At 32.5% G+C, this 27,566-nt stretch overlaps 1 protein-coding gene across 2 annotated transcripts; it reads left to right on the forward strand.

The window, feature by feature from the left end:
- Window positions 1-930: 930 nt before the first annotated feature.
- LOC148313859 (ras-related protein Rab6) lies at window positions 931-26,545 on the forward strand. 2 transcript variants are annotated; one of them, XM_088257495.1, is made up of 6 exons: window positions 931-1,130; window positions 4,936-4,994; window positions 7,870-8,029; window positions 14,392-14,597; window positions 16,949-17,015; window positions 25,252-26,545. In XM_088257495.1, exons 1-6 carry the CDS (start codon window positions 1,061-1,063, stop codon window positions 25,320-25,322), a joined length of 633 nt encoding a protein of 210 aa, XP_088113621.1. In that variant the 5' UTR covers window positions 931-1,060; the 3' UTR covers window positions 25,323-26,545. The 2 variants fall into 2 exon arrangements, with proteins under 2 accessions (XP_088113621.1, XP_088113631.1); XM_088257505.1 differs by lacking the exon at window positions 25,252-26,545 and adding an exon at window positions 20,441-24,066.
- Window positions 26,546-27,566: the final 1,021 nt, after the last annotated feature.

Genomic DNA, 27,566 nt, shown 5'->3' on the forward strand with positions numbered 1-27,566 from the left:
TATCTTATGAATATGTAAATTTTTGCTTGGTCAAAAAAAATCTATACATTGGCATAAGACAGAAGGGACATTTAAAAGACTAAAATGGCATTTTGTATTATAAAGAGGAAGCAAGACGAGTAAGACTCTGGAACGAATTATGCTCGTCAGGTTTAATTTTGTCTGCCTCTGTAGGTCGCCACGCTCGGCTGCCGTACTGGAGGTCCCGGGTTCGATTACCAAGGGGCTTAAATAAATAAAAGTGAGTTTTTCACTCTTATATTTATTCAATACTACCCCGGACTGGTACCTGAAGCGGAGGGCTGATCACCTTTCCATCGTGTGTAATAACACTGCGTTTATATGATACAGTGTTCTGTGCACCATTGAGGTGCGGATAAGGGTTCGAATGAATGAGAGGTTCCACTGTATATACTACCAACACAAAAAAATCCGAATCATTTAATTGTTATGGAGAAATTATAAAGGGAGAACCGTTAAAAAGAAAGACAGCTTCATTGCGAATTTAAATGTAGAACTCGTGGGTTGGTCACTGTCTCTATTTTTTATATAAAATTGACCTTGACAATTAAAAAAATTCGAAACTTCATATCGGTTCCATTTTTTTTCGTTTTGCCAAAGTAGACGTATCTAAGTAAGTACCTAAGATTTTTTTATTATAATAGTAGTTGGAAATGTTTCTAGGATTGCTGGCAACAATTAGAATTATATTTCCAACATTCAAAATTCCTAAGGGGAATTGAAAATTGCGCCTCACTTTTTCATCGAAAGCCGTAATATTTCTGTTGTACTGAAATTTAAAAGCAATAAATTTCTCCTAACATTTTTTCCGAACTATTAAAGAAGTATTATAAAATGAACGCAATAAAGTAAAATGCTGAGTTGGCGTAGTATGTCCCGAGACCGCCGGTGAACGTGGCGGAGCTAGTTGTTGCCGTCGCTTTTGTGTTCGAGGAGTGGCTGTCGCTGTCATCCGGACCGATTCATGCAGTTTTATGTGATACGATTGAAGTGAAAGTACGCGGAGATAGTTCATTAGGTTTTAATTAATTCTCTCAAAATGTCGGCGTCCGGCGATTTTGGAAACCCTTTAAGAAAATTTAAACTAGTATTCTTAGGAGAGCAAAGTGGTAAGTCATCGCTGTCATTCAAAATTTATATGTCCATAAAAGTGCATATTTGAACTGTTTTTTCGGTATTTCTTCCACAATTTGTTGGGTGTATTGATGTTTTATGTACCGAGTGTGATTCATTAACAAATTAGTCTTTTTTGTAGTCATTAATCCCATATTCCCACACATATCTTTAAATGGGTACATAGGTATATACTTAAAATTACTGTACATAATCCGGAAAGAGGTTATTCTTTCTAATAGTACTATAGCTGTACTCTCACGCTATTGTTAACGCTAAACATTAACCAAGTCGTTGATCCGTGATATTATGCCAACTCTTTTTTTCACCTGGATGGCAGTTTAAAAATTTTCTACATCGTAAATAATTGTGTTATAAGGCTAAAGATAAATGCGCTTTTGTTGCACAATTGTTTTTTATCATTACGAGAAAACTTATTATTATCATAATTTATGACTCAGAAAAAACAAGTGTTATATTTTTAATGTACAGTTTATTAAACTTTAGTAAAATAAGTTTAAAAAAAAAAAATATATAAATATATATATTTTGTTTATGAAGGCTGTCAGTCATTTATATTGATAACTGTCTTATAACATGCGCTGTGGTGTGATTGGGTAGACAGCACTGGGTAATTTGTGTCTTGGGCTTAATTCCCACCACTTGCAAAATTAATTAAAATATTTAATTTCAGTTTTTCGGGATGTTGTAATGTATTTTCATAGTTCCCTGTGTCCTTTCTCTTTCAACTGCAGACAAGCCTCTAAAGTAGAGGCTTCCTTTTAAAAAAAGTCTTCATCGTAATTTTAACTTTAATTATTACATTTTGTCTAACTAACTAACTAACTAACCATCACGCCGCTTCTCCGCAGGGGTAGGCAGAGAGAATCGAACGTCACACCACTCTGTCTTTGCAAACATTCTTTGCCTCTTCTACATTCATGCATCTCCTCATACATACCTACATACATTTTGTCTTATAATTATGAATACAAAAATTACATTCAGTGAACTCATGAAAAAAATATGTACTGTTTATTTGTTTTAATTTTAATGATGCAAAAAAAAAATTTCATTGTTCAGTATTTTTATTTCGTATTTAATTTCAATGTTAAAAATATATATTAAAAAATAAAATACTTAAATATTAATAGTCTTCTTTCTTTGTAATAGTAAGGTTGATTTTTAAGAGTTTTACTTATTTGAATATTGTCTGTATAAGTCAGTTTTTGGGTGCCTTCATCAGTTTAAGTACTTAACTATTAAAGAATTATAATATAATAATAAAATCCAACTTATTAAATTTGGTAAAATAAGTATTTATGTGAAATGGTTCCATTTAAAATAAGCTACAAATTTATTGCTTTCAATCATCTTCATCAAATACTTTCTGAAACCTTGTCATTTTAGAGCACATGCATTCATTATTCATCCATCGAGTCATTTGTAATAATTTGTAGTGTGGTTCCTCGAGCGCCCGACGCGGCTGCTGAGAGAACCACGCTCCATCATTCATTTAATTTTCTCCGGACATTTACATCTCAAGTCTACAATTTTTTGCTCATCTATAAATATTGTGATTGGTGTTAACTTGAAATGGTTAAAAGTTATAATTTATAAAGGTTAGCTGTTAACTGATGAAAGTGCATCAATAATATGATTGCGTCGTTCAATATAGCAATGCCGGTCTAAACGGTTTAGTGTATTTCTAAGAATCTGTGCCGAATGAACACATGTGGCAAGTTGGCGTTAAAAAGTGCTTTGTGTTCGACCCTTAAGGGTACGTTACGACCATAGTGTATTCATCCGAAACCCCTTACTTCTCGGGGATAAATGACTGCAATAAAAATGTGCAAAGACAATAACAATCTCAGAACATTTTGAGTGTGTCCAAATACTTGTTCACAAAATCTGGATTATCTCCAATTACAGGAGTTATTTTCACATTATTTTTTGACATCTCATCAAAGATGAAGAAGAATATGGAAGTCTGGGCATTTACGGGGCTGACGACCGTCATCGGCTGGTTATACTAATATAAGGGTTTCTGCTTAATAAAAAGCTTCTTTACATCTCACCAATAGATGTCTCTAGTGAAGTTCTAGTGATTCAAGAACAAGGTTTCTAAATTGGTTCATATATAAAGAACTTCCAAGAATTTGAGTAGTGTGGTTGTCAATAATGGGTAGAATTGGTGAATGTTACACGTGTGTAAAGTGATCACTTAAACCAGCCGATGACGGTCGTCAGCCCCGTAAATACCCAGACTTCCATATTCTTCTTCATCTTTGATGAGATGTCAAAAAATATAAAAATAAAAAATAACAATCTTAGAACACGTGCTTAAACGGTTAAATTTTATGAAAACGAACTACAAACTTAAATACCTCAATTGCGCCAGCTCCCATTTGTATGAAAGCGAAAGCGGAAAACCTCAGAAACAAAACCATCATGTCGGATCACGGAAGGGCGGCAAAAGAGGATAAAAGTGAAGTCCCGTTTGAACTGTGCTAGTCTGGAAGTTGGCCATCCACAATGACGAGGAGATCAACAAGCTGCCCTCCAGCGTGACGACTATCGCTCAGGAATGCGTCCTGCTCAACACCTTGGCCATTCTCCAGCCCATGGGATCTAGAGAAAGGTGTTTTAATTTGTCGGCTCATCTTTTCCCCGCTCCAGACTCGACGGCCCGAGATCGATTGACAATGTTTTAATCCAATTTTTTTATATCATTATCATCATCATCTTATTATTATTATTACTATCCATGTCTTTATAAGCGCCCTTGAGGTAGTATTTTACGGAAATGGCGCTATACAAATTACCCAAATTATTATTATTATTATAATAAGTAACAAGAGCTAATTTATATAACAACGTTTTCGTATACAATAACCGCAAGGGTGCTTCACAGTAATTATAACATTTCAACTACATACATACATAATACATATATATGTACGTATCGTGGATATACTGGCAAAAAAATTTAACTCTAAAATCCCCTTCTGAATAATCTCTGTTATTTAAAGATTTTAGCCTGAATAAAATACTCGTTATTAAATTTAAAGTTGAATGTACTTTTAAAACCACATAAATATGACATTTCAAACTACTTAGTGTATTTTACCAGTTTATGGAACTTTGAAAATTTTATAATTTGCGTCACTAAGTCTAATTTGCCAGTATACCCACGATATACACAAGATAAGCATGCATTCATTCTAACCAAAAAAAGATCAGAATTTGTAAAGATTTATAAGTGATAGAATCTATTTATTTTAGCCTTCATTTACTCCCATGATATTATTATAACACCTCTTAACTCTATTGTGTACATGTCAGTAAATCTGCCAGTCAGGTGTTGACAGAGATCGCAATATTTCACAGTAAAGTAAAACCTCGATACAACGGACCTCTATTTAACGAACTTCGGACGACGGAACATACAAAAAATGTGGCAAATTATTGACTATTGTCAGATAACGGAGTTCAACTATATTACACGTATTTTCGTAATTTTAGAGAGTGTTGATATTTTCACAACAAGTTTTTCAATTTATTTTGAATCTATGTTTATATAACAGACTTTCGGCTTCAACGGAGACCCCCTCTCCCCAATTGGTCAGTTATATCGAGGTTTTACTGTATAAACAATGTGGTCAACACTTTGTGCACTTAATTGATTGCAATTAGTTTACTGTGATGGTGAAAATAAATGAGGGTTAAACATTTCTCTCATAAATAATCATAAATTAATGTATATAGCCTTAATATATATATATTTTTGCTTTGTTTCAGTTGGAAAGACTTCTCTCATTACTAGGTTTATGTATGACAGTTTCGACAATACTTACCAGGTAATTACATCAATTTACTCATGGTTAAATATGAAATTATATCTGAAAAAAATCCCTGACTTTTGAATATAAATTTTCAAACAATAATTATTTTTACCCTTTTTTTTTAACCCTCAATTAAGATGTATGGAAGCAAAACATAGAATTGGCAAAGGAAGGATGAAAGCAGAGTGATTGCTGTTGAAATTCGTTCCTTCAGACTAATGTGTGGAAAAATCATTGTATGATAGCAGTAGAAGTGAAGATATTAGAAAGGAATGTAAGGCTGAATTAGGGATAATTGAAGAGATTAAGAAAAGTACTTTAAGGTGGTATGGGCTTGTGGAGCGAATGCATGATGAGATAATTACACTATGATTGGCAAATGTGAACGGGAGAACATATGAATGGCCAAAAAAGATTTTGCACAACCAGATCAATCAACACCTAAAATCTGGTTATGTAAAAAGTCTAAGTAATCGGAGGTCATGTATGACTAGGTGTATGGATGTGAAGGAAGCTAGGAGTGTATGTCAGGACTGAAGAGTGTGGCATTCCATCCTCTCTCCCTACCCCTGCAGAGAAACAGCGCTATGGTAGTAGTAGTAGTAGTCAATTCATAATCATATTAGTAAGGACCGCTATTCACAAACATTAATATCCCAGAAACATTTAATTACCAAGTAATATAAGATCAAATAAAAAATATTACATTTTGTTACGTTACATTACATATGACAAATGATTATTTATCAATATTGACTGAATCGATTTGCTTTAAGTGATAATAAAAAAAAAATTGACCAATGTATTACTGAAATCCTTTTATACTTCTCCAGTATCGATATTATTTTTCTCTTAGAATTTTTTTTATTTCCTTTGTGTCATTTTAAAACATCTGTGGAAACATGTTTCAAAGTAGGCATGTGTTTAAATCAATATTTGGAGGCTTCATTGGTCAAACAATGTAAGTCCATGAGGACTGACTAGAGTAAATTAGATTTTTACTGAATGTGTTATCATAATCCTTTTTTGTTTTTTAGTTTCTTTAATTCCAAAGTCAGCATCATCGGCGAGGCAACTATTTCAAGTAATGTTTAAAAAAAAAAATAAGATCAATTGAACGCTAATGCAAACCTAACATAACCTAACCTTACCAACCTATCCATTTTCAAATGATGCAGAATGCATCGAAACACATGTCACAGTAGATTTTAAGAAATAGTGGTATTTACTAAGTACAATTTTTAATTAAAAATAGATAGGTTTTACCACAAAGTGACTGCCGAATCAATTATTGAAAACTTACCTAACCTAACCTAACCTAAATTAACTCTTAACTGCCCAGGCCATGGAAACCCCTCCAATGCCCACGGGGTCCATATGGGCCCAAATGTAAAGTATTATATTATTGATTATTGCTCGACTACTGTTTATTTTTTAGTCAGTCGTGGGTTAAGTGACTGATAATTTTCTTTTTTTTTTCTTTCTCAGAGTTTGATCTAAGTAGCTCAGTTTACAGTTTCTCTGTTTGAGTTTAGGTACATTTGACAATAAGTTTATTTAGGTGTAGTCTAAGGTAGTGGGGGCCATTTATAAATTTAAAAAAAAAGACTTACACTGATTGACCTCTAAACCCTCTTTTATTTGTCAATTTTTATTTTTGTTACATTACACATATTATTTATTGCATCATAATAATGTATGTGGGAATATTTTCCATCTCCCCGGAGAATTTAAGATATGCTCCTATAGGGTACATACGTTCGTGAAACTCTTATGGATTTGTTTTTACATTCAGCCCTAAACATTTGATAGCATGTACGTTCATGTATGTGTTGGGGTAATAAAATTGTTCCAACTGGGTCACGGTGTACGTGTGTGTGTGTGTGTTTGGGTGTGTATCTGTAGATTGTAGAACCAACATAAACTAAAATATTTGCTAGCTTTTCTGAACATAACTTGCATACTTTATAGTTTGACCATCGGAGTATCTGTTGAATATATGATGAAGCTTTAAAATACGTGGAAAATTGGATGTGAAAAATGGTTGGTCAAATCATTATCATGTCTTGTTTTGTTTCATATCATGCTTTTGTATTTTTGTTTTTTTTTTAATTTTTTTAATTGATTTATTCTGCCAATCAAAAGGGATGTCATTAAAGAGACTGAAAGGCTTACGATAGAAAATTTTAGAAATTATATTTTTTAGGAAGATACAACATCATACCTGATGACATCGTAATTGCGTTTTACTGCCATTTAAAATGTCTTCTCTTCTTCTTCACACCCTTATCCGCACCCCAATGGTGCATAGGGCACTGCATATAAACGCAGTGTTATCTTGATCGTTAACATGAAGGAAAAGGTGATCAACCCTCCGCTTCAGGTACCAGTACAGGGTGATATTGAATAAATATTATAGTGAAAAAATCACATATTTATTTGCCCCCCCTGGGAATCGAACCCGGGACCTCCAGAATGGTAGCCGTTAATAATATAAGTATTTGTTAATAATATTAATCTGAAAATGATTTACTGTACAATTGTACACATTGTTTGCAGAAAACACTTAAAAGCGTCTTTTACATACTGTTGGTAAAGTGCGGGAGACGCTTATAAGAGTTCCATTTGCTTACTTTGGGTAGAGCGTGGGAGACGCCAAAAAACATTGTACAGATCGAAATTGGGTTTGCATTTACTTGTGATCAGTATACTGAGGGTCGGGCGGCAGACTGTCTGGATATAAAATATAAAATAAATCTGTGCGGAGTTGATGAAAAAACCGCCTGATAACAATGTGTAAATAGATCATATCTGGAAAAAAAATGTTGCATAGTGTTCCGGCACCAAGTCTACTGTGATGTGTATTGATTGTGTATTGATAATTTTGCAGGCAACAATAGGCATAGACTTCCTCTCCAAAACCATGTATCTGGAGGACCGCACGGTGAGACTCCAGCTGTGGGACACGGCGGGGCAGGAGCGCTTCCGTTCCCTCATCCCTTCCTACATCCGGGACTCCACCGTCGCTGTAGTTGTTTACGACATTACCAGTAAGCAAATTATTTGTTTATCACAATTGAGTAGTTCACTTGCAAACCACTTTATGTTAAAAAATTCAGTTTTCTAGCCAATGGCAGCAGCTGATAGGATATTAAATCTCCTACCGATTTGAACTTTTTTGAGAGATTTTAGAAAGTACATCGGGAGTTTTGCAAGAGTATTAATTTATTCTTTTCCCTTTTATTCCTAACTTAACGAGTTTTGGCAGAATATGTTAAATATGCATGTCAATATTTAAAATTTTCTATTGATTGAAGCCATTTTCTAACAAACTTTAACATAACGTAGTTTGCAAGTGGACTACTCAATTGTCCCTTTCTATGTCACTGCTGACAGAGTATCGTAATGCATTGACCAATTCTTCTTCTCTAACCCTTATCCGCACCCAATGGTGCATAGGGCACTGCATCATATTGACGCAGTGTTATCTTGATTGTTACTCACATAAGGGCAATGTGATCACTCCTGCGCTTCAGGGTAAATATTAAATAAGTATTAGAGTGTAAAATGGCTAATTTTTATTACTACCCCCCTTTGGGAATCGAACCCGGGACCTCCAGCACGGTACCTTTACACCTTTACACTACGAAGGCCGATTCCCAATTAGGTAAAGAAATATTGTATCTAAATTCTACTTTGTTCAATCAGATTTGCGAATAACAAGATCAATAATGGACTTTTGACGATACATGACATTAAATTTAGGACATATTTAACAAATGAGATTATTTAACCTAATATATGTGGTTTAGCAGTTACTTAGAATAATATAAAGTTTCATTTCTTATCTGACTTGAAGTGTAATAGAGAATAAGGCAAGTGGGAATGCAAAATTAAATAACAGATTTGAGTTTTACGGTTTCAAAAATAGTTTAAGTTTACATTGCGTTGTGTGTAAATATATTTACAACAGTAAAATAATAATTGGAACAGTTACCAATAACAGTTAAACACAGAACATTAATCAGATTAAAACAATGATTGAAATACAAACTTTAATATACCTTTATTCAGTGGTTAGTGTTGCATGCCAATATTTTATATAACTTATTTTTCTTTAAAATATTTTGAGTGTGTCCAAATCTTTGTTCACAAATTCTGGGTTTGTCTCCACTGTCTACGCAAAGAATCTTACATACATTTCAGAAAGGTCTCTGCTAATTAAAAAGAACTTACTAAACTCAAGCATAGATGGTGCTACGAATTAGTATGTGAAAGAAGTTGTTAATTGAAGTTGAAATATATCTTCTAAAATTTGAGTAGTGTAGTTGTCAATCTTGGGTAAAATGGCGAATGTTAAATGAGTATAAAGTGATCACTTAAAACCAGCCTATGACAGGTCGCAAGCCCTGTAAATACCTAGTTTTCCATATTCCTATTTCTAACTAACTAACTAACTAACCATCACGCCGCTTCCCCGCAGGGGTAGGCAGAGAGAATCGAACGCCACACCATTCTGTCTTTGCAAACATTCTTTTCCTCTTCTACATTCTACTATTTCAACATTCCTATTTCAACATCAATATATCAATATTTTTCTTTATCTTAAAAATGCATAAGATAGTGATGGTTTGTGTCTGCTTTTCGTCGTAAATCAATATGATATCATTGACATCATTAGTTAGATTATTGACTCATCAATAGTCTTATGACTCATTGCTATTTTTTTGCTTATGCAAATTTCATATGAACATTGTTTTTGTTTTTTATTAAAACGGTAATAACGAATAGGCATTCATTGTCCACATATTTTTAGCAATACCTGTTGTCCTTGGTATTGGTAAATTGCTTATAAGGTTGTTGACTTAATACATATTACAGTGGAACCTCTCATAATGAGAAATTCATTCCAATCGTTAACCGGATCCACGCGGCTCGCATAACCGTATGTGTTTCTACAAGACATGCCCCATACGCGGCTGACATAAGCGTTTGTGTTTTCACTTTGCTCCAAGTTTCGAACCTCAGTTCAACTTGGAGGGATTTTTTCATGGTGTGGAACTTTGGATAAAATAATACGTCAATCCTCGGCCTTATGACATCTGTTGAAATATCTGACTAATAATTTGTAACATCACAAGGATAAATAAAACAACAGATCCCTGATTTTTCTTGCGGTCGGTAATTAGTCCGCGCCATAATCATGCCCTATATCTGTCTCACTCTCGACGCTACGCATCGCCAGTGGGTAAGAGTGACACACGATGCGTGCTTTGATTTATTTATGTTACGATCTAATTTGTTTATATTACGATATATTTCAAGAATAATGTGACACACGTGTATTATAGAGTACCAAAAAGGCACAATGAATCCCATTGAACGTTTTTGTTTGGGAAAATAAATCGTTTCATAACTAAATATATGATAAAAGTAATAATTTAAAAAACGGCGAAATACAGCCGCGCACGAGCGTCTCTTAGGAACAAAGTTAACGCGTTTAAAAGGTTAAGCGAAACACTCACTAAGCAAAACATTTTTTTGTTTTGACTGGCGCGGTAGTTCCGGCTGAGACTTGCCCTTTCTCTATCACTCATGCGAAACGTCGCTCGATGAGAGAGCAACTTTTTCACCTTTTTTTGTTGCTCACGTGAATTACTCGCTATGAGAGGTGCTCGTTATGAGAGGTGCTCGTTATGAGAGGTGCTCGTTATGAGAGGTGCTCGTTATGAGAGGTGCTCGTTATGAGAGGTGCTCGTTATGAGAGGTGCTCGTTATGAGAGGTGCTTGTTATGAGAGGTTCCACTGTATTTGACATACTTTGTTAAGTATGTCCAGCTTATCATATTTGTGAGCCACTTTGTTTTATCAATATTTCAATAGTGGTACCATAAGTGACAATATGGTTATTTGTTGCACAGTTCATACCATATTTAACCCTTTGACTACCAAAATCTGATATATCGGCTTTCGGTACTCTAGCGAGAAATACCAGATCCCTCGGATCTGGTGTCATGATATATAAAAGTATCAGATACATTTTGGACAGTGCGTAAGGGATTCACTCAATATTTATTTATCTTCACTCTGGTCACATGACTGATCACCTTACCTTCATGTAATTAGCGATCAGGTTAACTCTGCGTCAATGTGATGCAGTGCCCTATGCACAATTGGCTGTAGATAGGGGTTTCAAACATCTGATTATTTGTATGTTAAGTCTTTTTTTATGGCGCAGATATATTTGAAAATGATGTATAAATTTTCTCTGCAATTTATGTAGATGATTTATTTATTATTTGATGACTGTCTGTTTTATTAAGAGTAAAGATTTCAGATTCTGCTGTAAATATATTATTCCAATTTGAATTATTCTTCTCTGTGTTTACGACCATGTCTCGAATTAATATAAACTGTTAAAATTTGCATAGTTAATTCTTTATACTAGTGGTTCTAAACCTTTTTGAAGTCAGGGCGCACTTTTGATGATAAGGAAAATTCGCGGTACACCAAAACTAAAGATCCAAAAAACATACAAGGATAGCTTTTATTAAAAATAAAACTGATTATTTTATTACAGACAAGTTAAAAAATACATTAATTAAAAAAATGAATACAGAAAAACATAAATACTGCGATGAAACGGCGAAAATTATTTAATGTGACACCTGAGCTTGTTGGCTTTTACGAATTTCAGCAATATTAGGTCTAATATTTGATATAGCTACCTACTCGGCTGTCCAAATTTAAAACACAGTAAGTGACATTTTTTTGTAGTAGGTTTTTTTTGCATTTATGGACTAAGTAGTCTCTACTTAGTCCAAAAATGCAAAAAAAACCTACTGCAAAAAAAATGTCCCTTACTGTGTTTTAAATTTGGACAGCCGTACTGTTGATGGAGACAAATTCCTACATATTACTCCCATGATATTTTCAATTGTTCTAAGTATGATGATATAGAATCAAAGTGTCGCGGACTCTTAAGTCAGAGTTCCTCGGTTCGAACCCACTCTACCACAATTTGATACCTATTTCTAATAATGAGCCGCTTAGGCTCACAGAAATAGTATGAAATTGAAATATTTGTGTGAATAATAAAAACACAAATATTTCTCTTTTTTTAAATAATAATAATAATATCTGAAGAGATGAGCGCACACAACTTCACTTTGCAAGAATGCTGCCATCTAGCCATTATATTTGCAACTTAAATCGCACAGTAAAGGGTCACTGTAAAATTTTGGTTAGTATAATTTAGCAGAGCACTGCAACAAGCTCAGTGCGGAGCACCGATATAGAACCACTGCTTTAGATAAAAAAAAAACTGATCTTGTCAAAGACCCAAATATCCACTCATCCATGTTAATCTGGTAATTAACCATCATAATGCTCTTAAATTGCGTACCATTTTGTATTACCAGCATCAAAACAATTCTTCCCATGTACCAATTTGTTTTTTTAATTTTTTTATATACTTTGCTACCAGCTGGAAATAATTCAAGTAAAAAATAAATCATACATTACCTACTTTATATTTTGCTTCATAAATATTTGAATCAGGTCCAGAACACGCCTCTTTTCATAAATTGTTCTTTTTCAGTTAGTGTCAAATCAGGTCTCCCTGATGTCGACTATCATTTGAGAGTAATTGTCCTTGTCTCGGGCAGCTCGAAACAGCGCCTCGACGGTCCTGATCCCCGTCCAATCTTGTATATTCGGAGCCAGAAGATCTGTCTTCTGTCCACACCTCATCGACCCTTTATTTTGCCTTTTACGATTAGATGCAATAGCTCATACTTCTCTCCTCAGCACATGCCCCAGATAGAACACCTTCCGGACCTTGATATCAGTCACCAACTATCTTCCTGCTCTTGCTCTTTGGAGCATGTATTCACTGCTAACCTTATCGGTCCATAAATTGTAGACTACGTTAAATGGAATTCCAAATTATCTATTATTTTTTGACATCTCATCGAAGATGAAGAAGAATATGGAAGTCTGGGCATTTACGGAGCTAATGACTGTCATAGGCTGGTTTCAGTGATCACTTTACACACGTGTAACACTCACCAATTCTACCCATTATTGACAACCACACTACTCAAATGCTTGGAAGTTCTATATATATGAACCAATTTTGAAACATTGTTCTTGAATCACTAGAACTTCACTTGAGACATCTATTGGTGAGATGAAAAGAAGCTTTTTATTGAGCTGAAACTCTTTTATTAGTATGTGAGGTCCGAATCCTGGATTATATTGTGAACAAGTATTGGACACACTCAAAATGTTGTCCAAATTATCTATTCTCTCTGCGTTCTGGTAAGATAGTCAGTTAGTTAGTAAATATTTTGACCTTATTAGTCTTGTGGACAGCGCTTGTGAAAGGAGATGGTATGTCTATTCGAATATTTCTTTTCCTCTTTCAAATTTGAGATAATAGTTGTCTAAAGAATATAAAAGTAAGCGGCGTACATTGACCTCTTGCGTACCTCAACCTGTTAAGTCATTAGTTGTGGAAATAATTAGTGGATTTTCAATGACATTACCTCAGCTCAATTTAGTGTTGATGAAATCCGAGTTTAACAAAACTCATCCGAAATATTCACAAATCAAACATAAAACTAAAAAATAAATAAAAATTTCTTCTTCTAACCTTTATCCGCATCCAATGGTGTATAGGACACTGCATCATATTGGTGCAGTGTTATCTCGATTGTTACTTACATGAAGGAAAGGTGATCACTCCTTCGCTTTAAGGACCAGTCCAAGGTAATATTAAATAAATATTTTTGCTTTCCCTGGGAATCGAACTCGGGACTTCCAGCATGGTAGCTAATCATTACACCACGGAGGCGGACTCTACTAAAAATTATGCAGATACTAATAATTCATGGAAGAAGACTTTATGTTCTATCTAAAAATCAAATCAATCCCTAGTTTTAGATGAGTTAAAAAAAAACCATGGCATTTTGAGATATCGTCGTCGTACAGGAGAAAGTTACCAACTAACAAAAAGTAAAATGTTCAGGAGGGCCATTAAAGTCACTTTTGCTTGGCAAGAAAATAAACATCAATGCAGTTAGTCACTTTTAACAAGTCAATATATTATACTTCCAGGTTTAAAATCCTTTGGGATTTTTTTCAGATCAATATAAATTAAATGTCATTAAAATATCAAATGATCACGTTTTTTAAATAAAAATGCACTTGGTCACTTTCTCCTGTATGACTGCGATATGAGAAGTACCTTCATCGATCCTGAAATTTCAATTCTGCATATCTAAGGACCTGTGTAGAATGTCATGTCAAGATTTTTTATTCCATGTTTATTCTATGAATTTTTCTTGATTAAATGTGGAAAAAAAAAATTAAATTTATTCTGATGGGGTTTTGTTATTGTTCCTTTCAGATGCCAACTCCTTTCACCAGACTTCCAAGTGGATAGACGACGTGCGCACGGAGCGCGGCGGCGATGTCATCATCATGCTCGTTGGCAACAAGACTGATCTATCCGACAAGCGACAGGTGTCGGCCGATGAGGGGGAGCGCAAGGCCAAGGACCTCAACGTCATGTTCATAGAGACCAGCGCCAAGGCAGGCTATAATGTGAAACAGGTAAACCATTTTATCTAAAGATAAATTTAAAAAAATATATTTTCATTAATTGATTTGGCAGTTACTTTGTGGTAAAATCTTTCCATTTTTAATTTAAGTTTTACATAGTAAATACTACTATTTCTTCAAATCAATTGTGATACGTGTTTCGATGCATTCCGCATCATTTCCAAAATGAAGTGTTTGAAAATGATCAGAATGCATGGAAACATGTCGCTCACTCCTTTCAACAACGTCATATATCAAAAATTGGCAATTTTCAGTTGTGGATGTTTTTGGAATGCCCAGAAAATGTACTATATCCCAGAAAAAGCGGTATACATATTTTTAAACTTAATAATTATCCCCTACAGGGTAGAAAATGTTGTTTTTGCATTTTGAAGAAAAGGTACTATATCCCAGCAAAAGCGGCATATTTTTTTACTTAATATTTATCCGCTACAGGTAGAAAGTGTTGTTTTTGCATTTTGAAGAAAAGGTATTGTTGAATTATTTTTAAAAAAATACCAAATATTTAATGGAGAAAAAACATTCAGGTTTTACCTAAAAAGATCTGTTGCACAGTAAAAGTTCAAAAGGTGGCTTGATATTTATTTTTAATACATTTTATTATATTTTTAAACTATTAAAACGATGACCTGAAAAATCAAGTTTTTTGATGTGTGATGTTGTTAAAAGGAGTGAGCGATGTGTCACAATAGATTTTAAGGAATAGTGGTATTTACTAAGTAAAACTTAAATTAAATATTAAAAAAAGCATATCTAGTTAAGGTAATCTAATGATTGGAGCTAACCTTATCAGATTATTATTTTTTTACTAGACTTTTACACTTTAAGTATCAATAATTTACTGTGTATTGCCGTGTGTAAGTTCTCAATGTAGAAATAATAAAAAAATTCTTTAACTAAGAATAAACAATAATTTTTTTAAATTAACTATTACATGTATCCTTAACCTGTCCGGGAGTATGGCCATACATGGTCGTCTAAACAAAACTTTCCTCAAAGGAGTGTAAATGAACAGCCGCGGTGAAAACTTGGTGACATTTATTTCTAAAATAGCACTTGTACTGCCATCTGTGGTTGTGTTCAAACACTAAAACAACACTTCAGATTATTTTTCATTTTAACCCACATCATTTTACTTAAAAAAAGTCTATGTGTCGTCATTTTAATGACACTGTCGAAAAAAACCCATGAAATAAAACATTGATAATTTTGGTATAAATTGTGTTTACTAGTGTCAATATATATTTTTTTATTCTAGAAAATATGTCGCTTCTTTGCTTGATTATAAATTGATATATAAATAAATAATAACATTAGATATAAAATCATAAGAAAGTTTTAAAATAAAAACTCACTCTCCAGATACAGTTTTGTGGCGAAAACTCATTTCCGGACAGGCTAAGTGAAAATGATTTCAAAATACCAATAAGTGCAACACCAAGCAATTCCAACGAATTTATAATATTTGGGAACTAAACAATATAATAGCCCCCCTACGGATATCAAAAAAAGGAAGATATAAAACTTCTGCCATGAGAAATGAAAAAAACTAAATGATTTTTTTTTGTTTTGAATATTGAAAGCATTAAATTTGTGGATCATATTGACATATTATTTCGAGAAATAAAAATACTTTGTGTTCTGATCCGCTCACATGTGAGTGGATTATAGAACCACTCACAATGTGAGTGGATCAGAACACAAAGTATTTTTATTTCTCGAAATAATAGATCTTTTTTGTATTAAATCCTTAATTAAGTACAAGTTTTTTTTCTTTATTTTAAATTCTTTTGCATTACATAGCATACATTCAATAACAAAAAATATTAATAAAACATAAAAATGAATACAAAAAAAGATCCCACAAAGGCATGGCCTGTGTGTGGGTATACAAAATACATAAATAGATAGTCATAGTACAGGGTATAAAACAATTAATGAATATTGATCGCAATTGGTTTTGCGATCAATATTCATTAATTGGTATCGCGTTATTGGTGATCAGTGTTCGACCCAAATTAGTGTACTAATTAGTGTTGGGGTTGATGAAAAACCGCGTGACAGCAATGTGTTCATAAATTAAAGTTATATTTTTTGTAAAAACTGTTTATCCAATTAATCGGCAGGCAGGTCACCGCCTAGTCAGCAAAGTCGGCAAATTGGGCTACTAGTCGTCACATCTACTATTGAGCGACAACAAAGCAATGATACCATAATAAGAATTGGCATATTTCTTGAGTTAGATGTGCCACACTTGCATTTACATCAGACTTATATTTTTGCTACGCCGAAAAAATTCAAGTAATTATAGTAGCTTGAATTAATATATTTTGTTATTACAGCTTTTCCGACGCGTGGCGGCAGCTTTACCCGGCATGGACTCGACAGAAAACAAACCCCCAGAAGACAGTATCCTTTTTCGATTAAAACAAATGCTTTATTTAACGCGTCTATTGTTCCTGAAACTTGCATCTATACCCGTGTCCCTCGAGACAAAATTAGGTAATAGACATTTTTATGTGTTCGCGGCAAATTATTGCTCTTATTTTGGGCAATCAACCTGCAATAAGTCCTTGCTGACATTTCGGACTATATTGCAACGCACAAACAAAAATATTTAGGTAATATACATAGGTATATCACAATATTACTTATGTTAGTATATAATACACACTGAGATTTTTGCCTACCAGTTTTGAGACGTACCCGTCTCATTATCACGACAATCATTACTTGTTCTAACACCTATCTACAGCCAGTAGTGCCTAGGACACTGCATCATATCGAAGCAGTGTTATCTTATTTGCAAGCTGGTGTATTGATTATCCCTATAAAAGAGTCCGATACTTTTCAAAAATTTATAAACAGATATCTCAGTGAGTGGGTGTTATGCACATGATTATATTTTTGACTGTCATTTAGCAATGCAGCACTTCTACGCGTGACTATTTTTGGTGTTTGAAAATATTTTTATTTCAATCTGAAATGTGCCCTCAATATCGTCACATTAAATAAATATATCAATCAAAATCCAAAGTATTCTTTCATACAGTAAAAAAAATCATCTTTGAGTGCCATTCGAATCAACATCAATTAGTCAGTTACTGTGCACTGTAAGACTTGAAACTGGATATGCAGAAACTTAAGTTTAAACAAAAGGACATTTAGTTTATTAGACACATTACCTCATTCCTTTACATTGTTAACCCACAAGTCTATTAAAACAACAAATATCGCCCTTGCAAGCTTGTGAAGATATGAACCATTTTGTGAATCTGGTCGATATAATGTGTTTTGATCTTAATGATATATCACATGTGACTATCTTGCAAGGGAACTTGTGAGATATCATGAAATAAGTCTTCAAAACTTGTAGTCAAAACAGTTTTCAACCAAAAATCGCAAAAGATGTATGCCAAATCTTGTATAGGCCTTTTTTTGCCTTTCCTCTCTGCGTACTAGTCAATGAAAAAGTGTCAATGGTTTTAATTTTGTTCTTGAACTTTGTTTAATCTTATTCTTTTATTAGATTATACTGTTTTGGTGTTTTTAGTATTGTTAATTTATTTAATTTCAATGTTTTATTATTTTGTAAATAATCCAAAATAATTGTATATTCTTTATTATTTTACTCGAATACAAACTAACCATTAATTAAAACTATCCGGTTTGTGGACATATGTGAGAATACTATGTAGGAATTGACAAATTTACCATTTATGAGACCTTCCTTATTTGGAAATGTAATCCCTCCCTAATATTCATGAAATATGAAAATTCTATGGTAAATAAAATCACTGTAATGGATAATGTATGAAAATATCTATGGTCTATAAAAATTCCAACAGTAAAATTCTAATTTTGCCATTATTCAAAATTAATCCTAATGATTTTTCTAATAAAACTTTTGATAGTTAAAATTTTTGAGTAATTTTTTTAAATTTACTTTCTTTTTTTAAATTTCAGATTTCATTCACTACTTCTTTTGTTTTAAAAAAAAATACTTATTACTTTTTAAACATCTTCCCATCATTTTTTATATATACCTTTTTTGGGATTTGCTGATTTGAAATATTAAACCGATCTTAATACAGATAAATCAAAGTCTGATTTTGAATGTTTTAATTGTTTTGCCTTCTCGGGGCATTCTCAAATAAAAAGTTGATTTGAAAACGCCTTCGGGAGGCTAGTTTTTTTATATTTGACATATTGCACAGTCAGAAGTAATGTTACTACGTAAAAATTTCCGAAAACCCAGTTACATAGCTTGTTACACATTGTATAACACCTTCTATATATGTATGATGAATGTGTACAATGCCTCATAACTAATTAACGATATTGTTGGACAACATTGTTTTTGTAATATAGTAGGCACCCATGGAGCCTTCCATAAGGGTCTACAAGATATGTAACTTGATATTCCTAAATTTTTCATGCCGTCAGTTTGCATATCGCACACTCAAAAGAGTGTGCGATATACACATATACATATATCTTGGACATTTTGCCATACCTGACCGGAGTGAAAAATTTATTGAAATGAATTGACATGACTAAATTCTTTATTGGTTCCGAGTCAGGGTTTCGAGCTCAGAAAGAGTTGAAATTTTCTATTGGATTTAATATTGTGTTGACTATTGGAGATAAATACTTCTTAGGTTGAAAAGCTGGAAAATTCTCGAGTTTTGGTCTATGGAAGCGGGCGTAAGTAAACATTTTAGGTATAAATACTGCATGACTCTCGCTTCTTCTTTACTATGTACTTCTGTACAGCTTGTAGTGGAATCTCGCCTGTAACTGTATCCTAGTCTCATTGGTACTTTTGTAATTTGTGGCCATTTAACAAAAACGCATCTCTCGGATATGTTGATTTCATTGTAGTAACGAGTTTCTATTTTTGGAATGAATGTTGGAAATATGTGGCTATAATTTAAAAAGTTTTATTTTCTCTCAATAATTGTAGTTTAATAATTCATAAGAATAGAATTAGATCATTCATCTGACCCTTGGAAATATGATAAAATTACAATTAGAATTCTTCTGTAACCTCTCTCCATGGTGCAAATTGTTGGTTAGTTATTTTGCGAGTGAGATATTTTTCTTCAGTATACAATCGGAAAGCAGCGTCACTCAAAAGTTGGTGTGGTTGAAGCTTACTAACATTAACCGAGGACAGGATTTGAAATTTGTAAAACAATTTAACAAGTGCCGCTCTTAACCGATGAACGATGTTTCGAAATAGGCTGATGACATATCGCTCACTTCTTTCAACAAAGTCAAAATACTTGATTTTTCAGCAGATCGTTTTTAAAGTTTAAAAATACAGTAAAATGTATTAAAAATAAATATCAAGCCACTTTTTGGACTTTTTATTGTGCATCAGAACTCTTTAGGTAAAAGCTGAATGTTTTTTCTCCTTTTGAAAAAATTTTAGTTTATTTAAAAAAATAATTAAACACTACCTTTTTTTCAAAATGCAAAAACAACGCTTTATGCCCTGTAGCAGGTAAATATTAAGTTAAAAAAATGCCGCTTTTGCTGGGATATAGTACATTTTCTGGGCATTCCGAAAAAACATATACAACTGAAAATTGATGATTTTTGAAATATGACATTGTTGAAAGGAGTGAGCGATATGTATTGCGTAAATTATTAAAGTTATGTGAATGGCTGATTATAAATGCGTCGATTGGTACAACCCTTATCGCTTGCCGTTTGATTTGGTTTTTGTTAAATTTCATCTTCTTTGTTAAATGACCCCGGGTTATTGTTTTATTTGCTTAGAATTATTTTTATTGTTTTCCTTAATTCAATTTATTTGCGTCTCGCAGTGCAAGAAGTTGTACTTAAGGACACACCAAACGAAGCCAAGGACCCCGATGGAGGTTGTGCTTGCTGATCTCCCCTACAACTTAACCCACTGTGCGCGCCAACTCTTCATGCTGTTTGTTGATGAAGATCCACCATTTTTAACTTTTGTCAAGTTCCTCAATTCAATTAGCAGCGGTCAAAAAATTTATGGCACTTTATACTAAGGAAGAATTGTCAATGGAACCTTATTTACTTAATCTTTTTAATTTAACATGTTTTTAGCTTACAAAAAGAATAACGTAAATTTGCTTGTGAGTAATAACGTGATTTGGGAGAAAAATGCTTGCAACTGATGATATGATAAGTTTAATTTCAAACACTTTCTGCATTGCAATTTCCTATAATGTGTAAATGAGTATGCAATAACTCAATATCTATCAATTAACACAACCTTTTCATTCGTAACAATTAGTTATTTTATGTCACCATAATAATGTGACATATATATATTTTTTCTTCATTGTGCCATTTGTTTTGACAGCTGAAAATTGAGCAAATTATAATGGACTTTATATCTTTCCTGTATTTTGAGTGACATCAATTTGAGCCTAACAAAATGCACAATAATCATTCTAGCACTACATAATTCTGTTAATGTACTATAAGTCATCTTCAAATTATTATTTTTTCAATTGATAGCGTAAACAGTTCATTAAAATATAACACCATTGCAATATTGACACCTTGAGTAGGATATTGATAGTTAAAGTGAATAATTGAAGATGTAAGCATAATTTGAATGGTTTTTTAGTGCCATTTGTAAGTATGTAGTATCAATAATACAGATTATAGATATGAGAGTTCCGATTGATGTCTTGAACAAAATGTATCGGTCCGAAGTTACTGCCGCATGTGTTTACGCCTAATTTGTCGGTTATACGCTGTCCACGTCTCGGTTGAGACAAAGTAAAGTCTGGTCTCTTTCCCTCCAAATAGTTAACGGATTGTTGCCTTTTGCACCGCTCTTTACTCTCTGATTATGAATTATGTAAATATATTTCCGCACTAATTTATAAAGCACCATTTGCCGTACAATATTTTATCCATTTTGGTCGGGATCTTTGTGAGGGCACTGGAGTATGATGTTTCCATTTCTCGGAGGGGTTATCTGTTAATTGATTCCGTCTTATTTATTCACTCATGTATACATATTTATGTGGAAAATGTATAAATACTGTTCAATGTTTCACCGGTTGGAAACATGAAAATGAATAAAACTTTCAAATCAATTTCAATAAGTGAATCATGCACACATACAAGTTATATGATTTTTAAAACATTCTAAAACATTGCAAAGAACTTCTGCACATTTTTTTCAAAGAATGGATTAACATTTTTAGATAAAACATATTAACAATTGAAACAAATATCTTTAAACATTAAATTATCTTTTCTGACATTTTTTTGTGAGCACGATTCGGTAGTTATTGAAAAATATTATTTTTGTTATTTGGTTCACTTAAGATGTTGTTGAACACCAGGTGCCTTGAAAATGTTGTTTTTAAGCTTAGCAACTAAGCTTTTTGTTTAGAATCTAACTAAATTTAATCTCCTGGTAAAAATTATCTAATAACATTTGATAACCATAATAATGGTGAAGATATTAATTCATATTTGCCCATTTTTAAAATCTTTTGATCTTTGTAGCACTGTTTATGTAATTTACGGGCAAATGTTACTTAAACTCTGTATCTTGGTCCAGAAACTTCATTGAAAAAAAATGAAATTGAGTAATGATAAAAAAACATCGGGGTGCTACAATTTATTTTGTCTAAAATTGATACAATCTCCTCGACAATTTTGCAAATATGACTGTGGGACCTTGAATCTTTGAGGTACAGAACTAAAATTTAATATTATCTTTACAGTAATAGACCTTAAAGTGCTTATGTACGATCCGGAAAACGACGGACAATACTACTTCCTATCTTCACCATTTATTTGTTTGACATAATAATTATTTCATTATAACTTCTTATTTAAGAGTTCATTGAAAGATAACTTGGTTTTAGTTATTAGGCGGTTTTGAAAAGAAAATGTTTGGGGTATTTGTGCATTTACTTATTCAAGTATCACTTTTAGTTTCCTTAAAGTTATGTTATTGTCATTTTTGAATTGTTTTTACCTGTTTTGTGATAATTTTTATACATTTGAAAATGTATGTAGATTATAATTTACATAAAAAAGATAAATCTTTCAAATCGCATACAATTTTTAAGATTTAGATTTTCAAATGCTTATTTATTTATTGTCATTCCATTTATTTTAAAATTAGTCATCTATGAAGTTTAATTTAAACATACCGCTTTGCCATATACTTTTGATTCAAAGAAATATATTTTTTTTATAAATACAACATTTTTAAAACCTTCAACAAATACTTTAATATGTTAACACTTGAACCTTATCCGGTTTTGTATGAAAGTCCACAGGGACATTGATAGACTGCCATCTACTGGATGGTCTTAAACTGTCAACTGCTGTAGGTATTTGTACTAGTAGGAAAATAAATTATAATTTTTTTTGATAATATGTTTATTGTGTATAAAGAATCATTTTTCTTGTAACCCGTTGCAAGATGAGCTAATTTCTCCATCTATTGATGTGAGGCAAGTGTATACATAGTTGTCTACTTTGTGTCAGCATTAACATATTAAAGTATTTGCCCTTACTACATTTGTAAATACTAATTTTAAATTTATACACCTAAATGGTTTTAAAATAACAAATATTAATAAAAACCTCTCAAAAGGAGTAATGTTAGAATGTATGTATTGTGTAATATATTAATAACGGTGAACTTACTTGAATATTGATATATCGGACCTACCTAGCTATAAGGGCACCAGTAGCAAATGGCTGGTTTTCAGGAGGCACATTTGAAATGGTACAACTTTGTTAGGTAGTCTTGTGGTTTAACGCATTGCCAAAACTTTCTTCTGATTATTATAAAACAGTGTAGCAACTAGACTGTTCAATAAAGTTATAATGCTGCAAATGCATCTCCTGAGCCATTTGTCACTCACGTCCTTTTGGCTCGGAACTGTCAGTATGTAGCTAAAAGGGATAATAAGATGGTAATATTTTCCTTTAACATACTCTATTTGGCTGTATGTGTGGTATTATTTTTGGAAATCCAATAATATTGATTTACTTTTTTAAAAATGTATCTTAAATTTCATTACCATAGTAATAGATTCCTTGCGATTTTTTATCAAGATAAAAGTAAATTGTAGATTTTTTATTTATTTCACAATACTGTTTTTCATTCGCCTATAATTCTCCATTAATATCAGCATTTTGCTTTTATTGCTAGAATCACAGCTGAAGAAATTATAAATATATTTTATATACAATTACCGGAAGCTCGAATAAAGAAATACATTTTCGCCGAAGCGATCTTTTCATTTCAAAGTTCACATTTGCTCGGGTCTTTATTTGAATAGCAATAATATGTAATGTGTGAAGCTGAAAGCTTAGATGTACTTTTAAAATTAAGGAAATTCACCATGTATTATTTATTTGAATTAATTTGAACCTTTATAATAATAAAAGGCAGACTATACTTTATAGCTGTTCATTTTTATTTGGTTTTTTTATTTTCATTCTGTCCTAGTTTGATTGTGAATGTACCGATAGATACGTATCCTTACTAACTTAGTAGATTTTTTTAAGTATGTTCTTAAGCATTTAGCTATTTATTTAGTAATTTACATATTCATTGACTTCTAAATAAAAAGTGTATTTATAGTTGACAGCAATATGCACTTTGAATATCAATCAAATATTTAAAATACCATAATACCTCATTTTAAGGTAGAGAAATATTTTTCTTAAAACTTGTATGTGCACCATATAGAAACAAATAACATAAAAGGATAGATATACCATACATTCTAAAAGGGCATCGTTATATAGTATTTTTTTACATATATATTTATTTTACCATAAACCCTTTACTTTCAAATGTTTGTAAAATTATGTGCAATATTTTATTTTTTTATTCATAGTAAGTTAATGAAATTTTAGTACACGGTAATATTTTTTTTTACTTAAATTTTTTTTAAATTTTAATAAATACGTCATTTGTAAATGAATAGTTTGTGCTAAAATAAATATTTTTGAAATTCTATGTTGGAATGCCCTTTAAAAAAAAAGTGTTATTTTTGGGACCCATTATTAAACGGGTATACTCTAGTGAAATTTATATATATCTTTTCATTTGTCATTGGTTGGTTAAAGTGGTGACTTTTTACAATCGCCATTCTGCCCATAAAAAAACCTATTTTTCTTTGATGAGATATCAATAACAAAACTTGATATCTACACCTTAACCTGTTAACCGGGCGGTCCGCTGTCCAATTATGCAACTTGTAATGGGCGCGAATACTAATTCACTCTGTGTCTTAAATTCATATCGAGACATGTATGGATGACTAATACCTTTGTTGTTCGAAAAATATACATCCATATATATATAATATAATAAACATATATTTCAAGGACGTATTCATATGTCCTACCCGTACCCGATATTGTTTACTTTTCACGTATTTATGCGTCCCGCCCGGTTAACAGGTTAAAGGATTAAATCCAGTATTTGTGAGCAATCATTGAACACTGTATCATTATTAAAATAAACTTATTATTTTTCGAAAATATTGATACTTTAAAGAATCTCCTGGAAAATTATTGTTCCACGCTACTTTTTCATTTTGAAATTGGTAAGAAAATTTATGTTCTGTAAATACAATCCTTAACCATGCTATAGCCGTGGACTTGCAAAGCCAAACGCAGCTGGGAGCGGACACGCAGGACCCGGAAGGAGGGTGCGTGTGCTAAGCGGGGTGTCCCTGCCCTCCGCCACCGCTAGCACCATACCACCCCCCTCCCCACAACCATCTCCGGAAGCATCTCGTGTCAAACTTAGTGAATCACAATGAGAGATTTTAACAAATAGTTTTACAATTTTTATTACAATTGCACAAAATTTATTAAATCATTTTTCTAGTGAATTCATCTTAAAATTCATTAGGAGTACATAGGTAGCTATTCTTGAAGTTACCTGTTAATGTTACGAGCGTAATTAAGGTACATATAAAAATGCAACTAAATAGACCTCAAAATGTATTATAACAATACGCTAAAAGTTGAGAGATTCAAAAATGGTATCTTTCCAATGGCTGATTCGCGATTGGCAAATCGGTAAGAATTTTATATAAAAGCAGTAAAACCTTTATTATCTGGACGAATTGGAGATTGCCACAGTCCAGATAACGAAAAAATCTTACAATGTCGAAGAGGAAGAAAAAAAAACTACTTTGAATACTTTTTATTCTAAATTAATCTCACATACTTACAAATTTGCTTCTACGTAATACGTATAACTTTTTTGTTCTTGAGAATTTAAATTGTTTGTTGTAACTGTCAAATTTGGCATTTTTTCTGTATAATTTTGTTTTTTATGCAATCTGGATAGTTCAAAATTTGGATAACGAAGGTTCTACTATAATTTTAAAGTCTCTGGATTACGACATCATTGTTTTCCCATTGGTCAATAGTACTTAATTTCCCTACCTCCCGATGTTACTATAAATCATTAAGGACAACAGAAGGGGCAAATAACTATTTGTCTCTTCTGTCATGCTAAAATCAGCTTTGACTGAAAGTTGCCGCCATGTTGTCGCTGACCAGTAGAGGGGCGAAGTCAAATTATGCTTTTAACATTAACAAGTACGTTTCTGAATAGTCCCAATATTCAACTTTGACTAATTTTACAAATTACGTAGAAGCTTTGATTATCTAGCGTTTGAAATGTTTTCACTACCTGAATATTTACATGTATTTACGCTGATTGTCGCTTACGAGGTTTGCAAATTACAATTATGTCACACTACATTCTCACTGCGGGTTTTAAGTAATGGTAATGGATGAATCAACTGAATATTGAGATTATACTGTCATTCCCATTCATAGGATAGTCATGTTTTCCACAGTCTGACTTCTTTTTATGTTGTGGTATGTATCCTGTTGAATTTAAAAAAAAAAATCATGTCTTGTTAAAAGTCTTAATTTATTAGCTAAAGCAAATTAAAACGGCAGACGCTCCCATTTATGAATGCTCCCATTTTTGTCCGCCTGCGTAGTGTAATGGTCAGCACGCTCGGCTACCGTTCTGGAGGTCCCAGGTTCGATTCCCAGGGGGGTCAAATAAATATAAGTGATTTTTTCACTGTAATATTTATTCAATATTACCCTGGACTGGTACCTGAAGCGGAGGGCTGATCACCTTTCCTTCATGTGTAAACGATCGAGATAACACTGCGTTTATATGAAGCAGTGCCCTATGCACCATTGGGGTGCGGATAAGGGTTTTATTATTATTATTATGATTGGTTCAATGAATTACTGTAGTTTTATTAAATGAGACATGGTGTAATAATATTAAAAATATATAATAATACTCACCTCTGCAACTGTACTGCTTCCAGATTGATTGAACCGCACGTCTCTACTTGTTTATCTGTAGGCTAATTCTACGACACAGTTAAATGAGCTCAAAACAAATTACGCTTATTCAATCAATTAATTTGTAGTTAATTCATGATTGGGAGTATGAGAAATTACATCTTAGGATCATCCGAAAAGTATTTTTAGTTAAACTAAATTTAATTTAAAAAATGCTGGTTCTTTTAGGGTTAATACTCACTCGCATAATTATTACTAATCAAATTTGCATTTATTTATTTAACACTATAAAAGTATTATTAGATGTTATTTTTTTATATTTTTACGTTAACATAATATAAATTGATTTTATTCTCTGTTAATTCTTAGGTTAAATTCTTAAACTAATGATTTAATCTGCAAATGAATTGTTGTTCTATTAAGTATTTACTAGATTCAATTCAATTTGGTGCATTATGAAATATATAGTGTACATATTAAAATATTGGCTAAATTAATTAGATCTTTGACTTAATCCGGACTATAGTATTGCCAAATAGTTTTCTGGCATTTCAGAAAGTAAATGGTATTGACAATTATATGAAAGTGGTGCAGTGGAAAATTCAGATATTATTTCAT

Source organism: Brachycentrus maculatus, unplaced genomic scaffold (genome assembly GCF_059751285.1).
Source record: "Brachycentrus maculatus isolate JH-2025_06_01 unplaced genomic scaffold, ASM5975128v1 h1tg000005l, whole genome shotgun sequence".
Classification (NCBI taxonomy): Eukaryota; Metazoa; Arthropoda; class Insecta; order Trichoptera; family Brachycentridae; genus Brachycentrus; species Brachycentrus maculatus.

Excerpts from the sequence above, each read along its gene's own strand:
- LOC148313859 (XM_088257495.1), top strand. The coding sequence starts at position 1,061 with ATGTCGGCGTCCGGCGATTTTGGAAACCCTTTAAGAAAATTTAAACTA. Across the intron at positions 4,995-7,869 it reads GTTTCGACAATACTTACCAG|GCAACAATAGGCATAGACTT; the intron begins GTAATTACATCA and ends ATAATTTTGCAG. Across the intron at positions 8,030-14,391 it reads AGTTGTTTACGACATTACCA|ATGCCAACTCCTTTCACCAG; the intron begins GTAAGCAAATTA and ends TGTTCCTTTCAG.